This window comes from Eucyclogobius newberryi, unplaced genomic scaffold (assembly GCF_026437365.1).
Source record: "Eucyclogobius newberryi isolate DKJ021-1_F unplaced genomic scaffold, fEucNew1.0.hap1 SCAF_6, whole genome shotgun sequence".
Taxonomy (NCBI): Eukaryota; Metazoa; Chordata; class Actinopteri; order Gobiiformes; family Gobiidae; genus Eucyclogobius; species Eucyclogobius newberryi.
Window position 1 is genome coordinate 34,687,769 of NW_027316278.1, and position 18,087 is coordinate 34,705,855.

Consider the following 18,087-nt stretch of genomic DNA (forward strand, 5'->3'; position numbering starts at 1 on the left):
AGCATTAACTTGAAGCACTGTATTCTAGTAAGTAGAAAGTATTATAAAATGTCGTGCTTGTGCAACTTTGACATGGAAAAGATTTTGCATCTTTTTCAGTACCTTGTCAATTTCGAAGTTCAGTATTAAGTCGGTCATGTTTTTCTTGGTGTCGTCCTGGAGGAATTTCTTCTTGTTGACGGTGCTCAGAGGCCTTGGATCGTCAGGGAAGAAGGACTTGTTCTCGAGGGGAGAGGTTGGTGCGTCGTAGAACAGGTCCTCCTCAGAGCCTGGGAGACAGACAAATGGGACTTTTACTGGGGCTGAAGTATGACAATAAAAAGGAATTTACAAGTATGTCGGTGTAATCCCTTTATCCAGGAGTGTTCCATTGTAGAAAAATATTCAGTTGTCGTCATCTGGACTCTGCTTTTAGGAAAAACAAAACGTTTCAACACTAATCTGAGAGTCATTGTCAATCTGCGAATCAAGACAGACAACTCAGATATTTATCCTACTCTGAGTAGGCCCTGCCCACCGGGCGGGAACTCCTGATAAAGGGTGTTTTTGGTTTCACCAGAAACGAATCCTCTTTGTTCACTAACAAACTAGCCTCTTTGTTTACCATCAGCCCTTTAATGGGCTGTCAGCCTCCTTACATTTACAAGTTTACAAGTATTGCTTTAGTGATTAGATATGCAATTCATTCAGTATTATGTTTCAGTTCAGGTGTTTGTTTGTTTTTTAAGACATACATATTTTTGCCAGTAGGCTTTATTAGACAGGAAAGGGAGAATGGGCAGTAAACTGTCGGAGTCAGGATTCAAACTCACAACACTGCGGCCAAGCATATGTGTGCTGTGCCACAACCACTCGACCACCGGGCAGCACCCAGTTAATGTGTTATTTAAAATGTTCAGGAGTATTCTTATTTGAGAGAAGACTCAAATCTGAAACGCAGGGGATTCTTGCATTAGTTTAGCTGTTGATAGCTATGCAGGTTCTAATCATAATAAGACCAAATCGGTTTCCCCCATACTGATCAAGTACAATTTTTAATTAAATCTGATTTGAGCGTTTTCTGGTCTGTAGGCTTTATTAGACAAGACAGTCGTAGTGTGGAATGAAAAGAGAATGTAGAGAAATTCAGCAAACGTTGAAAACTAGGAACCACATATGCAATGCGTGCAATGCCCTTATTCACTTCCCCTTTTTCTGGTGCCCCTCCCATGGGATACAAATGCATCCACGCCCCACAGCCTAGAGAAATTAAATTGACTAAAAACAATAAAGATGACATTTTTACTATTAATAAACACCAAACTAAACCTGAAATAACAGTAATGATGAGCATTTAATACTACTGTAAGGAAAGTAAGTATTTGAACATCCTGCAATGTGCAATTTCCTCCACTTAGAAATTATGGACAGTTCTGAAATGTTCATGGTAGGTGCATTTCCACTGAGAGACATAATCGAAAAAAAGAATCCAGAAATCACATTGTATGATTTTTAAATAACTTATTTGTATGTTATTGCTACAAATAAGTATTTGAACACCTGCCAATCGGCAAGAATTCTGGCTCTCAAAGACCTGTTAGTGTGTCTTTAAAAGTCCACCTCTTCTCCACTTATTAATTTAAATTATTTGCATCTGTTTGAGTTTGTTAACTGCATAAAGACACCTGTCCACCCCACAATCAATAAGACTCCAACTACTGCCATGGGCAAGACCAAAGAGCAGTCAAAAGACACCAGAGATTAAACTGTATACCTCCACAAGGCTGGAATGGGCTATGAGGCAACTGGCAAGCAGCTTGGTGAAAGAAGAACTGTTGGAGCAATAGTTAGAAAATGGAAGAGGCTAAAGATTACCGTCAATCTACCTGGGACAAGGGCTCCATGCAAGATCTCACCTCATGGGGTATCACTGATAAGAAAGGTGAGGAATCTGCCCAGAACTAAAATGGAGGAGCTGGTCAATCACCTGAAGAGAGCTGGGAAGCATGGAGGTAGAAACATGATGCTTTGGGGTGCTTTTCTACACAGAGGAGAGCACGACTGCCCTGTATTAAGAAAAGAATGAATGGGGCCATGTATTGTGAGATTTTGGGCCCTCAGTCAGAGCATTGCAGATGGGTCGTGCCTGGGTCTTCCAACATGACAATGACCTGAAGCAAGGAGAACCAAGGAGTGGCTCTATAAGAAGCAGGGGGGCGGGGAGCAGGGGCTAGCGCAGCGGGCGCAGAAAAGTTGGAAAAGCTTTTTTTGCATGAGGCATATTTACCATCCCTTCCTGGGGAGAGCACTGAACTTGGAATTAATCGAATAATTCGATTACAAAAAAGCTTTGATTAGTATTTTATTGATTCGATGCTTCGTTTAATTTACATATTTTATTAAAAACAAGTGAATCTGTGGCGCGCGGAGCGCACGGAACGACTTGTGGCGCTTTTGTTTCCCATGGAACTTCTTCCTGAAGCAGCTGAAGCACAACAGAGAGAGCGGCGTGTTTTAAACTCACGAGTGTGACTCATGGATCTATTATAGATGTGATCGGGAAGAGTTTTGTTGTGTAAAAGAACTCGGTGCCGCGAGCTGCCGCGAGCAACCACCACTAGTTCCGCGCGCCGCCCGCCCCAGCACCCGCGTCCTCACCGCGCCACCGCGGACCCCCGCTCCACACTCTGCTTCCCTGTCACACTCGTACGTTTCAAACATGCCACACGCTCCTCTGCGGCGCCTTGAAACGGTCAATACATCTATGGAAACAGCAGGAGGACCGTGTTGTAATAATCTGATGTGAAACAGAAAGTCCGCGATGACACTGAGCCAACGCCGTAAAGTGACAAAATGCAAAATGTAGAGCCACCGCTCAAAACACCAGCATCACTGTCCCACACACAATGTTTTACAAACTAATGTCTTATTTTAAGTTATGTGACAGAAACGCAAATGAATTCATACTGTAACTGTTACAGTCTGGTGACAAGTTGATTAGCCCTTTATATATTTTCTTTATATATTCTTTATGTTCAAACAGAACACTTGGACTGGTGAAGTGAAATGTTGCTGTTTTGGGGACAAACTTATGTGAAATTAAGAATAAAATGTGTTTTTTTTTTAGGCAGAATCACTCAATTTGTTATTTGTTTATTACAATGAAATATAACGTTTATTTAAAAAACGATTTAATATGCTTTTAAATGGTTTACGGATTGTACAAAAAAATTAACCGATTCATCGATTAATCGAAGAAAAAAATCGATAGATTAATCGATTACTAAAATAATCGATAGCTGCAGCCCTACACTGAACACTTATTTTCTCAGGTGTTCAAATACTTGTATGCAGCCATAACATACACATTTATTTAAAAAAATTATACAATGTGATTTCCGGATATGTCTCGAAGTGGACCTACGATGGAAATACGATTAAATATTAAATACGAGTAAATGCCTTTTATTTTTAGTGCCAGTGTCATTAAAAAAGGCTCTCATTGGTTTGCCATGAAATGAACCTAAATTAAACCATATATAATTCAAAACAAATAATTCTAATATATATTATAATTGCAGTAAAAAATGACACCTTCTTGTACACTCTTAAAACAGTCTTAACATGTTCAATAAAACTGAACACAAAAAATGAATTAAAACAAAATTATGAATAAAAGAAGGGTTAGATCATCCTTTACCCAGTGAGGTGGCGCTGGTGATGGTCTCACAGGACTCAAAGAAGAGCGAGGAGCGCTGGTCTGCCAGGCTCAGCGGGCGTCTGTGAGTGAGCTGAGGGGTGAACGTCCTGGGCTAAAAACAACAAAGAACAGACTGGTATGAGAATCTCCAGAACTCTTACAAATATTGATTTTGAACAACAAAAAAGAGCTGGAGCAGGAATTAAACAGCAAAACTTTGAATGCATTTTCCCAAAGGCTGAATGGGGAAAATGGCACACATTTTACTGTTGTGATTCTTACTTTTTCAAACATTTACATTTCCAGGGCAGTTGTAAACCTTTTTGATGTATTCCTGGCAGTGGTGGAAGAAGTACTCAATTGTGTCACTTAAGTAAAAGTATAGATGCATGAACAAAAATAATAAAAGTTAAAAGTATCACATTCAATATATTTTTTTAATTAAATAAAAGTATTTAAAAAAACATTTGAATCAAATGTAGTGATCTTGATAAAGAATTGCGTTAAAAACAAATTTATTACGTAATTTTAGTTTATACTTTTTAAACTCAAAACCTTTATGTAGGATGTCACCATGAACATACTGAGAAAGAACCCATCGAACCATACGGAAGTCCAGTTAAAAGATGTAGTGGAGTAGAAAGTACTAGTAGAGAGTGACTTCAGTACAGCGCTGTTACTTCTGTACTTGCTCAGCCAGGATGCAGTGGTGGAAAACAAGCTTCAGTTTGTGCCTGTACCTTGATGGAGCCCTGGTGTGGGTTGGAGCGAGCAGGAGGTCGTTTCTCAGGCAACGGGATGCTGTCCACCAGCTCCAGAACGCTGTGCAGTTTGTTGTCAGAAATACGCAAAGACAGCCGCGGGAGCTCTCCAGACAGCTTATACCTGCAAAAGGAGAAAATGTGATCTAATTTTCATTGAGTAACGGCGCTTTGCTTCTAAAAGCCTTCATAGCACGAGAACAGTACGTGTTTGTATTGAAGATAACGAGTAAAGTAGTCAGTCAGTATTCTGATTCATTGCTGAACCCTACTGGTTACTACAGGAACATTACCAGCTTGAACTGATCTGTCATTAAAGCTCAGAGTGGAGGACATCCAACACACATGAAGAGCGCAGACTTACTTGGCCATCCGATAGTCTTTGACCACCATGGCGCGGCTGAACATCACTTTCAGATCCACCGGCTCCAGGATGTGCAGAGGGGACTCCTTCTGTTTACGGGCCATTTTCCAGTCTCCATCTGACACAAAAACAAATAACGGAACCACTATATACGACCACTGTGAACCATGGACACAAAACTAATCTTTTATATGGCTATTAATACTATAAAATATGTGTATGATGTGGGCCAACTACTATATTTCATGTACATTTTACTATTGGTTGTTGTCGACGTACCTGGCTTGCTGTAGAGGAACTGCAGACTGCTGAGCTGGATGTCGAAGCTGTCGTAGGCTCTGGACATGATGTCTTCAATGTTGCTGCAGGTGACGGAGAGCTGCGGCAGGTGCTTCTTGCTCTGACTCAACATCTGATTAAGTAATAACAATGTGTCAGGCTATTCGAGGGGTTCAGCGTGCCGTTTATAGAAGACATTTTGAATCATCAAGCACTCAATGATATATTAGAATAGTTGGGCCGTTTTATAATCATTAACATTTCAATACATAATATTCCAATTACAAACGGCAACATTTATGGTCCAAACTCTGATGACCCCTCTTTTTTCTAATTTCTTCTCCTCTCTCTCTCCAATCTTTCCAACTCCCCTATAATTATAGGGGGAGATTGAAACACCGTCATCAATTAATCAATCAATAGACCGGTCAAAACATACAAACAAATGCATGCAATCCTCCAAAACAATAAAACAATTTATGAGTGATTTTGGCCTTGGCCATCGCCAAGGCCAACATCTACTCCACAGAGAATATACTTTTTACTCCAATGTCCACCAAACCTACTCCTTTCTAACCAGTAATTAAATTATACCAAATCTCATTGAAACAAAAATTCACGCCATCAATATTAGCGACCACGCACCATTAACCCTCACATGGAACATACCTGCACCCCACCTGCACCACATCTCTTTTAAAAGATCCAGAATTTGACAGCTACTTCAGGAGAGACTGGACATCCTTCCTTGAAATAAATGACTCTCCAGGGTAATCAGCCACATTACTATGGGAAACATGGAAAGCAGTACTACGGGGGGAAATAATTTCATATTCAGTCCATAAAAGAAGGAAAAGGAAAAAGAAAAAGAAGTCCAACTGGAAGACAAAATAAAAGAACTAGAAATCCTAGATGCAAATAATCCATCAGAAACCATCCATAAAGAACTAAGAAAAAATTAATTCTTTGAAATAATAAACAAAAGAAACCAATTACTTATTCACAGACTCCGTCAAGAGAATTTCCATCGCAGCAATAGATCCGGAAAATATTTGGCTAATCAAATCAAAAGAAATACAGAAACAACAATAACCTCTATTAGGAACTCAGCGGGGAAGCTAACCAATTCACCAACTGAAATTAACAACACTTATCAAGAATACTTCTCAAAATTATATTCATCTGATCTGGACCCAAATCAAGAAGACATAAACCAATTCCTCGATAACACCCTCATACCAAAACTCAACCTGGAACACTCTCGAAATGCCAATCACTGAAATAGAAGCATGCAAAATAATAAAGCACCAGGACCGGATGGCTTCCCTGCCGAGTTCTATAAGCATTTTTGGTCAACCCTATTCCCATTATTCACTAGAACAATAAAGAAATAAAACAAAACACTGCATTCCCCTCCCACATGAATACAGCCCTAATATCACTCATCCCTAAACCCAACAAAGACCACACACACTCACATCTAATTACCGTTCCATCTCACTTATAAAATGTTGACATAAAAATGATCAGTAAAGCACTATCTCTTAGAATTGAAAAAGTTATACCACGCATCATCCATCCTGATCAGACCGGCTTTATAAAAGGAAGACACGCATCCAACAACACCCGCAGACTATACAATTTAATGCATTACTCATCACTACAACAGAAATACACACTCTTAGCCACATTAGACCCAGAAAAAGCTTTCGAACGGGGTCAACTGGAAATTTCTATTCACCACACTACAAAGATTTAGCTTTGGAGAGTAATTTATTAACTGGATCAAGATTCTATACACATCACCATCTGCCACAGTCACAACCAATGGACTAACATCACAAAGCTTCACACTACACAGGGGGACAAGGTAATGTCCACTCTCTCAGTCTCTATTCACAATTTTTATTGAACCCCTGGCAGCAGCTATCCGCCTGAACCCATTAATCAAAGGTATTGAAACAAAACAAGCCCATAAAATCTCACTATATGCAGACGATATTCTCCTATTTATACAAGAACCTCATACATCTGTTCAAGAAATAATCAAAACAATTCAGTCTTTTTCAAAAATGTCTGATTATGCAATTAATTAGAATAAATCATCCATCCTATCACAACATAAAACTAACTATGTGGCATCCCACCAAAGTAGATTGATTTGTGTAAAATGACTTGAAAATTGACCAAGTGCACAGGATTACTGAAAGAAGCATGACTGAAGCAAAATACAGCTCCAGTTATGTTTTTGATAAAAGGTATAACATGGTAAAAAGTAGGGATACACATATACAAACGGACCAGTATCTGTATCAGCCATAATTCACATCATTGAGTTATCAGCCAAAAGCACCGATATCGGTCCACCGATATTATGCTCCGGTAAAATAACGGTGTTACCATCCACCTGCGCGCCGGTGCGCATTTTCCATCCATCCATCCATTTTCTACCGCTTGTTCCCTTTCGGGGTCGCGGGTGACTGGAGCCTATCCCAGTGACTTCGGGCCTTAGGTGGCCCGAAGTCACTGGGATAGGCATTTTCCATATCTCAAATATTCTCTTACATCTTACAACTTTTATTTCCGTGGTCAATACCAGCAAGCTATACATCATTTTAAAGCTTATTTTCTCAACAAAACGAATATCTCATTGATTTACATTGAATAATACGCCCAAATGAGCAATTACTAATAGTTTGTGAGAAAGTCTCAACTTTTACAAATGCATGTCCTACCTGTTTGCTGTTTATGAGGGACGAAACGGCTTTAAGTCTGTATATTCTTCTGCTCAGTGTGTCCGTAAGGAACCATTGAACAACAATATCCACTTGTATTTTTCCTAAAGTTATCCGATTTCGAGATATTGTCAAGTAAACAAAGTTTTCTTCTTTGACAATAGTCAGGATTAAGGCTCGTCCGGCGCATTTCTCCGTCCATAACAAATGACCAGTTTGACTTATAAGATGCTGTTTGGCATCGATCTTTTCTTCAGACTGTTACCTACAGAATGAGACCATCCACCAATTTTTCTGTCGACGGGTTTGTTTTCTAGAGCCTCCGGAGGGAAAACAAATGTGCCGCTTCCGACGCACATGGTTTGTTTTTGACATCGAGATGCCGTCGCGTAGCAGACTTTGATTGACATATTATTCTAGCCAATAAGAATAGCTTTAGAATGGTGGGAGGACTAAGGGTTTATTCACACAGAATTGTCCCTATTTTCGAGCGTAACGGCTGTAAAGAGACAGATTTTTAGTCAGGAGGCGACAAGATTTTATGCATAACGTCCCTGTATGACCGGAGCAGGAGCTGTGTTCGCATTGCCGGCAGTAAGTCAGACCTGTTCCCAGTGCATGTTGGACTCCGTCAGGGAGTAATAATTTTTATGGACAGAATTTCTAGGCGCAGTCAGGGGTCGGAGGGGGTCCGGTTTGGGGACCACAGGATTCCATCTCTGCTGTTGGCAGAAGATGTTGTCCTGATGGCTCCATCAAACCCGGACCTGCAACATGCACTGGGACGGTTTGCAGCCGAGTGTGAAGCGGCTGGGATGAGAATCAGCACCTCCAAATCCAAGGACATGGTTCTCGACCGGAAAAAGGTGGCTTGCCCTCTTCAGGTGGGTGGGGAGTCCTTGCCCCAAGTGGAGGAGTTCAAGTATCTTGGGGTCTTTTCACGAGTGAGGGAAGGATGGAGTGTGAGATCGACAGGCGGATCGGTGCAGCGGCTGCAGTGATGCAGTCGCTGCATCGGACCGTTGTGGTAAAGAGGGAGCTGAGTCGAAAGGCAAAGCTCGGTCGGTCTACGTTCCTACCCTCACCTATGGTCATGAGCTTTGGGTAGTGACCGAAAGATCGCGGATACAAGCGGTCGAAATGAGTTTCCTCCGCCAGGTGGCTGGGCGCTCCCTTAGAGATAAGGTGAGGAGCTCGGCCACACGGGGGAAGCTCGGAGTAGAGCCGCTGCTCCTCGACGTCGAGAGGAGCCAGGTGAGGTGGCTCGGGCATCTGTTCCGGATGCCTCCTGGGCGCCTCGGGAGGTGTTTCAGGCATGTCCCACCGGGAAGAGGCCCCGGGGAAGACCCAGGACACGCTGGAGAGACTATGTCTCTCGGCTGGCCTGGGAACGCCTCGGGATCCCCCCGGAGGAGTTAGAGGAAGTGTCTGGGGAGAGGGAAGTCTTGGAGTCCCTGCTCAGACTGTTGCCCCCGCGACCCGGCCCCAGATAAAGCGGAAGAAGATGGATGGATGGAGTTTACCCATGAATTTCCCATATAGAGGCGCGTCCAAAAGGCTAATAAAATCAGAAAACGTTATGCGTAAAATCTAGTCCCTCCAGCCGAAAAATCTAGGCTCTTTACAGTCTTACGCACGAGAATAGGAACAATTCTGCGTGAATAAGGCCTTAGTCCCGTCCACCATTCTAAAGGTATCCTTATTGGCTAGAATAATATGTCAATCAAAGTCTGCTACGTCGCTAACATGCAGCGCTATCTGGATGTCTGATAATGCGTCTGAAGCGCCGCATTATTTTCCTCCGGAGGCTGTAGAGAACAAACCCGGGGACAGAAAAAATCGTGGATGGTCTCATTCTGTAGGTAACAGTCTGAAGAAAAGATCAATGCCAAACAGCATCTTACAAGTCAAACAGGTCATTTGTTATGGACGGAGAAATGCGCTGGACAAGCCTTAATCCTGACTATCGTCAAAGAAGAAAACTTTGTTTACCTGACAATATCTCAAAATCGGATAACTTCAGGAAAAATACAAGTGGATATTGTTTTTCAATGGTTCCTTATGGACAGACTGAGTACAAGGATATACAGAATGAAAGCCGTTTCGTCCATCATAAACAGCAAACAGGTAGGACATGTGTTTGTAAAAGTTGAGACTTTCTCACAAACTATTGGCAATTGGTTCTTGGGCATATTATTCAATGTAAATCAATGACATATTCGTTTTATTGAGAAAATAAGCTTTAAAATGATGTATGGCTTGCTGGTATTGACCACGGAAAGAAAAGTGATGATATAAGAGAATATTTGAGATATGGAAAATGCGCTCCGGCGCGCAGGTGGATGGTAACAGGTTAAAGACCCTAAAACCACATTTGGCCTTTATACCTCATGAAATAAATATGTTGATTAAAGGCAATATTTTTTACAGTTTTACTGAAATGTTTGGACATACCCAAAAAAGATGAATTAAGAATCATAAAATATGATTATTGAAACAGCTACCGAAAGTGATCAGGCTGGACTTAGACACGAGTGAACAGTCTCCAAATCACAAAGAAACACATGAAATGACAATGTTCCCAAGTGCTTGAGCCGTACCTTGAAATGGCCGAGGTCGAGCAGCAGGATGCTCTGAGTGTTGTCATAGTAACCGGTCTGAGGGATGATGACGTAAGAGGCCATCAGGTTCACCTTCAGGTCCAAGGTCTTCTGCGTCTCGATCACGTACATCAGACCTGCAACGGCACCGCCAACAGTGCTTAGTACAAATACTGCACGAAACACACTTTTCGGGTGGAGGGTTATTGTTTGGTGGTTCCGTGGAGACAAGCAAGTGACAATTAGGCAAAGTATTTATCATTCAAACTTTTAAAATGAGCTCAAAAAGAGACAGAAATGTCAAGAGTCATTTCTGACTATATAATAAATAACAAGAGTATAAAGTGATATTTCTGCCCTTTGTAGTGGATTTTATGGTTAATTCATGTTTGTGCAATACTTGAAGACATTTACAGGCACATTTTAGCACATTCTTGATGCTTTGTTAAATAGTGTGTAGTGAATATTGTTATGGAAATAATGCTGATAAAATAATAATACTGCTAATGCTAATAAAACATCTGCATGAGTCAGACCTTACACCAGAACAGTGATATAGAGCACTTATGCACTGTTTTTGCTCTACCTGCACAGTCCCTTAGATTTAAGTCCATCTTAACGGTTATTCATCTACATTTTTATAGCGTGTTTCTATTCTCCTGCTCTTCGTGAACTGTGGGCTGCAACAATAGAATATTTTCATTCAAACTGTAATAAGCGAAAATGGAATGTGTTCGTTCTTTCAGACTATTGGTCAGTTTCTAAAACATGAAACATCCAAATAATGCAACATATTTCCCAAACTATCATTCCCCTACCATCCTGTACATTATACTCACTTCTAACAGCATGTTTGTTTGGCCAGTTCTGGAGATTACCAAGAAAGTAAACAAGAAGAAAATGACTTCCTCGGGATGTTGGTGGAATCTCACTGCCATTTGCTTTAAATACGGGACAGTTTTCAGTTTGAGGTGCGTTCATGTGACGTTGCGCCGTTCTTGAACCCTCAAATTGAGCTGGAGACAAGTCAGAGTTCTATGGTAGAATTTGATATTTAATTGTCAGATTGCAGATTTGTTGAGCTGGTTTATTGTTGTAGTTACAGGGCCTATCCACTAGGGGTGTTACAATAACCAAAATATCATGGTATTGCATTGTCAAAAGTCTCAATAATATCGTTGCCCGTCACAGTATAATCCAATTACAAGCTCCTCTGCTAAAATGAAGGGTTCTATTGTAGAATCAGCCAAAAAGAACAGAGGGACAACATAGACCATGATCCTTTGCTCCATGGAAGTGCAGAAAACAAATAAATAACTGTTATAAAGCACTTCCACATCTTAACAAATAATCAAAAGGTTCATCATTAGAGGTTCATGTTTTTTGACATTTCTTTCAAAACCAACGCTCTCAACCATCTGAGACTACGAGACCAACAAAGTCTAGAACGTGAACTCGGCCTTTTACAGGGTTTTGGATCACAACATAAAGCAGGACTGTAAAACCTAATCAAGATCTAATTCTAAAACAAGAACCCCCTATAACGTTGGTCTTGGTACTGACCGGTGGCTGTGCGGTCCCTGAACTGCTCGAGCTTCATGAGTGTTGCGTTGGTGAGTTCTTCTAACTCCAGGTCGTTTGGGGTTCTGAAGAACGCTTCCATCCCGTTCACGGTGGTCTACGGGAAACACAAACGGGAAACGGGTTAGGTATATAAAGTCTGTCTGTGAGCTGAAAACACTTTGTGAGCACGTCTGTATATTGTATATCAGTGCTGCACAATATATGGCAAAAGTATTGATATTTCAATTTTGGCTATCACAACAAATCAAAATTGAAATAAACTAATTATAGAGCAATAACACCAGGAGCCTGCATCTGACACATATGTACTGAAAACTTTCATCATTTAGAGATTTAGTCTCAGTTTTATTTAGATAAGAGTTTGTCTAATGCATGAAGGCAACATCATATTTGTTTGAATACAACTGAAATGATTGTGACTAAAAGTATAATCGCAATACTTAACATTCTGACACATTCGGCAACACATCTTTTAACCATGTTGTTCTGGTTTTCCCACATCATTAGTTTACACAGTTGAAATTTTGAGTAGGAATGTGCCAATAGCGCATTTTCAAGTCCGATACCGATGAACAATGTCATCAAAAAGGCTCCTACGGTCTCAAGAACGTTATAAAAGGCTAATATCAGCTGAAAATAAAGCTAAAAGGTCTCTCCATCTAAGTATTTCACATTTGTTTATTCGAGCCACTTCTTTTATTATATGCCATTCAACTAAATAGCTTATTTTGTCCAAATATAGTACTGTATGTAGCTCAAGGAGTTCAACCTCTTTGGTGGAACTTTGACCCAGGCAGCTCCATTAGCAGTTGCTTGTGATGCTAGCGCTATATGACTTCGATCAAAATAATCCGATCTTTAAAACTATTTTAAAGCTCGGATCTTTAAATTTAAATAAAAAATTGTATTGGTAGTGTTATCAGTATTGGTGCAACCCTAATTTTGAAAAGGGCTGAACAATTAAGGAAAAAATATATTTTCTAACATGCATTGCAACTGTGATTAGATTTGCAATTTATGCTTTAATAGTACAAATCAGTTCTAAGTTCATATTTTAAAACACGTTCAAGAGCGTCAGACCCAAACATTTCAGAACATGTTTGTAGAGATCTAAAGTAGAGTTTGCAGCTTTTAGACATTAGTGAGTGTTTTCTAACGACATCTGAGCACTGCAGCCTGACTCACAGCGTCGTAGATGATCTCGAGGGGCTGCGAGTTCACGTGGAGCCTCTGGTTGGCGCACTCGTCGATGGGGTTGGTCTCAAACAGGATGCTGAGCAGAGGAGTGCCTGCCCCTGTGGCAGCTTTCCTCGACGACAGCAGAGTGGGAGCTGCGTGCTCATTGGCCAGGCCCGTGACCTCGAACAGAGTCAGCTGAGCAGTCAGTCTGGAAACAAGGTGTAGAAGTTAATTCAGCAATACTGCGATTGTAGCTTGGCTAAGCCTAACTTTGAGCTCTCTGTGTGTTACTGAGGATCTCAGTCTGGCATCCCTCCCTCCAGCGCTCCAATGGTTATTTTCAGTGACGTAAAGTTTGATCAAAGTGTTTTCCATCTTTTTGTATTCAGAATATGCAATTAAACAGCTGAGAGGAGAATAAAAATGTAGAAAGTAAGTTCATGAATAAATCGTTCAAAAACTTAAGGTTAGTTATGGTGTGAAACTAGTCTCACAATTGCACCTTTCAAACCCTGTGACCATAAGAGCCCCGTAAGTGCTCCTCATGTGGGTTACTCTCCACAAGAATACTGCTTCAACACACAAGTGGCTCTGAGAAGTATGAGAGAATTCTTCAGCCCGATAGAGCTGTTCGCAAACACTATATTCATGTGAAATATAAATGTGGACGCACTTGATGGCCTGAGCCCCCGGCCTCTGCGTCAGCTTTGACTGGAGCCCTGCCACGGTCAGCCGGAGGATCTCGTTCTTGTCTTTCTGGTCTTTGATGGACACAGACAGTTTCTCCATGTGGAAGTTCACCATCATGTCCTCGAACTGGAAGAGAGTTTGGTGTGTGAGTGGGTGCAGGACATGGCCTTGCATAACGCAGAGCAGGTACAGTGACTCAGGAGGAAGTGCAGTCTTGTGCTTTGGTCTAAGAGAAGTGGTGGACTCACGTCTTTGGGAAGGTTTGGGTTTGCAGCTGTCTCACTGTAACCAATGGCTGTGTAGAGTTTGGACTTTTCCGCAGGCGTCAGCAGCCCATCAAAACCTAACAAAAGAGGAATAATGCATCAGAGTGATTAGTAATATTTTTGTTTGTTTGCCTTTGATCAATCATTGCCCAGTAAAATAGATGAACTACACTTAAACTGTCGCTCCTGTCATGAGTAAAGAGTTCTGTTTAATGGGTTTGACTGAGACTTCTCGTGTGAGCGGACCATGGATCTATTATATTATCTGGATAGGGTACGCCCCCTCTGCCCGCGATCCAAATTGAGTACTGGTCACTTTGCAGAATGCAGCCTTTAGGTCGGACCATTTCAGGAGTTCGGCCTCTAAAATTACCGAAAATGCTAAATTCTTTTTAGTCCAAAAATAAAATGACTTTGACTGTTTCTAAAATTCTTAAAAATTACATTTTTGACCTCACGGTGAACGGTGTACGCACACCGAGCGCACACGCAATCCTTGTGAACGAGCCTCGGGAGAACATGTGTCGGACAAAAACGTCGTGTCACTTTCTTCTGCTTGTGTGTAACAAGCAGAAGAAAGTGACACGACGAGACAAAGTTGTTTGTTTGTCATTTCTCACAATTTCACACATCATTCAATATGAAGTGTAAATCAACGATTACACAGATAACACAAGCCAACGTTTAGTTACACAAAAAGATGCATTTGGAATGACACGCTGTGATGGCTCATGCCTTCTGCAAATAAATAACTAATTATTTTTACCTACAAAATGTTATGAGAGACAGTTTAACACAGACCAAAGGAAAGTAGATAAAGAATGGGGAAATATAGTGATGTTTGTATTATGTGCAATCAAAAACTACCAATAATTCAAATATAACCTGCTGAAATGGGTAGAGCTTCGATTTGATCCGGGGGTTAATGTTATTCAAAATGAAAAATGTATTTGAACCGTTTCCTTCACTTCGTGACTGTGTAGAGAAGCAACATATTAAAACTAGTATTATATCAATATTAAACAGCAAATCTTACAAGTATTGGTAGTTACTGATGGCTGGAAGACTGATGAAAAGGTTAAGGTTAATCTACCTTCAAGAAAGATAATTCAGGACAATAAATGGAGGACATCATTGAGGTGACTACATCTGCAACAGTGGATTCCTACTGGGACACTAACCAGTGCATTATTATTATGCTTGAAAATAATTAACCCAAAAGCGGTCCCAAGGACAGGTTAGGGTGATGCCGCCGCAGATGATTCTTTAAGTTGGTGGTATTACCACAGTGCTTTACCTCAATTCCGCACTTTTTGCAGACCGCTTTACTTTTGTCCAGCTCGTTGGTCCCTTCTATTTCCCGGAACCCGAAATTCCTCAAAATCTGCGCCTTCAGTGTCTCAGGTGTCTTCAGTGTTACGCTAACGTTACCTAGCTTCAGAACATTCCGGCCGCCGTCTTCAGAGTGGTGGATCTAAATCATGCAAGGACTTCCTGGTTTTGACCAGTATATCAAATGTAGCACTGGAAAAGTTAACCTCCTAGATAAATGCTTGGGCAACATCAGGAATGCGTACAGAGCCAGTGGCCAGTTCAGATCATGACACTATCCATTTGATGCACACATACAAAACTGTGCTTAAATCCTCTAAGCCACTGCACAAGACTGTTACAGTGGACAGAGGATAGTGTCGAACAGTGGGTTTCTGGGTACAGAATGAAGTATATTCTGTATTCTGTGGATGACTGCTACTGTAATGAAATTGACAGAAATGTGTCCAGGCCATTTTAGCAAAGTGTCTTCCAAAAAAGCTGCTGGTCCGGACGCCTTGGTGCTCCATCTTTGAGCTGTTCTGTCCCACACTTCTGGAAAAGGGCAGCTCCAGCCTCACACAAAGATTAAAGACCTTTGGCCTTGACTAGCGTCGTTATGAAATGTTTTGAGAAAGTGAAAAGCTGTCAGAAGTGTCTCATCTCGTCTGTAATTTGGCTAGAGACTTGGCAGTACACATGCAATTATTGTCTCATTTAAAGAATGCAAATGGCTATTTGCGTTTTATTTTGCTGACTTTTCATCAGCCTTTGAAATGGTAATTTAATTAATTACTTGTGTTCTTCTTGAGTCTTTTATTATAATAATATAAATATTTAATTTCTGGACAGGTGCAATATATTCTTGTCACGTTACAGGCACAAGCACGTCAGTGGGGCTGTGCAATAATATGTATGTTTGCATGTTGAAATGGTGTCTCTTTCCTGCTCCTACCTCCGCTCTTGGGCTCCTTCTCCTCGGTCTCTTCCTGATTTCCCCAGTTCCACATCCAGCCGAACCAGCCCTGGGACTCCTCCTCCTCCATCTTCAGCCCCGGGCGGTAGATCTTCAGGCCGGCTTTACTCGCCTGAAAAAGAAGAAACATTACAACTTCTTCAAGTGCAGGGAACTTCAAATGCACAAAAGTAAAAGTACAGTACTTAAGCTAAAATAAAAACAGCAATTTGAACTTCAATACTTTTTACAGTGGAATCTTTTCCTTCACTACATATGAGAGCAGGCACTTGTACTTTCTTACTTTTCACCTGTTTCTACTCTATTACATGTTAGAACTGACTGAAGAGTACTTTTCATATGGTTTGAGGGTTTCTTTTTAGCACATTGATGGTGACCTTCTGTGCAAAGGTTTTGAGTTCAGATCCCAAATTTGAGCAAACAAAAAATCAACATCAAAAATCAACATCATCAATCAATCAATCAATCAATCAATTTATATGAATTGCTAATGTTGACCAAAAATCTGCACATTTCTTTATCAAAATCACTACAGTTAACACTTTACAGTTCTAAAAATCTGTGAAATACTTTTTCTTGACATAACTAAACAGACAAACTTAAACCTGACTTGAACATAAGCTCTTGTATTGGGGTTAATGTGTTTGCGGTTGTGAAAGTCTTATTACCTCCACCTCGGCCTGCTGCCTCGCTAATGTGATGTTAAAAATATCCAGCGTCTTCTCCAGCTCCTGGAACAAAGCATTGATCAGTGTTTAAAGCTTTCAACTGCACCTTCCCCTGATGTCATGTACCGGGTTCATAAGACAACACTTAATCAAATCATAAAAGTCTTCTACAGGGACTAACAGTACAAAGAGCTGAAGGCAGCGTAGACAACATAAAGCTTACATTTGAAGTGTACTAATTTTTTTTTTTCGGTATAAAACCGGTAAAAGCTGAAATTGGTTAATCAATTCTTCACAAATGACCAATTATTATTCATTTAATTTATCTATACAGGAAAAGATAGCAGATGGAACCATTTGTTAACTCGTATTATTATTATTATTATTATTATTATTATTATTATTATTATTATTATTATTATTATTATTATTATTATTATTATTATTATTATTATTATTATTATTATTATTATTATTAATTATAACTATTATAATCCCCCCTGCACAGACAGAGGGGGATCTACAGTGGGTGAATGATTTAAATGCTCACTTCTTGAGGTTTGATCGGTCACCCGCCCCTCCCCCTGCACAGCTGCATGCTCCCTCTTCCACAGCTGGACAATGCCCTGCATTCGCTTATCTGCCCCGGACCATCAGCTCCCCACTTCGCCTGGACTCACCCATCCCCCCAGCACACAGTCCCCCTGCCAACCACTGACTGTCACAGCAGCACAGGTGAGGAGTGAGCTGAAGAGGATTAAAGTGAGGAAGGCAGCAGGACCTGACGGCATCAGCCCCAGGCTCCTTAAGTCCTGCGCAGATGAACTGTGTGGAGTTATGGAGCATGTCTTCAACATGAGCCTGAAGCTGAGGGTGGTACCACAGGTCTGGAAGACCTCCTGTCTGGTACCTGTGCCTAAGACACCGCGCCCCAAAGACCTCAACAGCTTCAGGCCAGTGGCTCTCACGTCCCACCTGATGAAGACACTGGAGCG

At 40.9% G+C, this 18,087-nt stretch overlaps 1 protein-coding gene across 3 annotated transcripts in view; it reads right to left on the reverse strand.

Annotated features, from left to right (window-relative positions):
* Positions 1–18,087, reverse strand: part of vps13a (vacuolar protein sorting 13 homolog A) — a 106,094-nt gene that overhangs the window by 70,469 nt on the left and 17,538 nt on the right. For all 3 annotated transcript variants that reach the window (XM_072434102.1, XM_072434100.1, XM_072434101.1), the window contains exons 14-25: positions 17,093–17,155; positions 16,404–16,536; positions 14,120–14,214; positions 13,855–13,997; positions 13,188–13,389; positions 11,982–12,096; positions 10,419–10,555; positions 5,084–5,216; positions 4,805–4,922; positions 4,420–4,564; positions 3,680–3,791; positions 103–269 (exon numbers count right to left, since the gene is read on the reverse strand). In XM_072434102.1, coding sequence (XP_072290203.1) covers positions 103–269; positions 3,680–3,791; positions 4,420–4,564; positions 4,805–4,922; positions 5,084–5,216; positions 10,419–10,555; positions 11,982–12,096; positions 13,188–13,389; positions 13,855–13,997; positions 14,120–14,214; positions 16,404–16,536; positions 17,093–17,155 — 1,563 coding nt within the window. The remainder of the gene's footprint in view (positions 1–102; positions 270–3,679; positions 3,792–4,419; positions 4,565–4,804; positions 4,923–5,083; positions 5,217–10,418; positions 10,556–11,981; positions 12,097–13,187; positions 13,390–13,854; positions 13,998–14,119; positions 14,215–16,403; positions 16,537–17,092; positions 17,156–18,087) is intronic.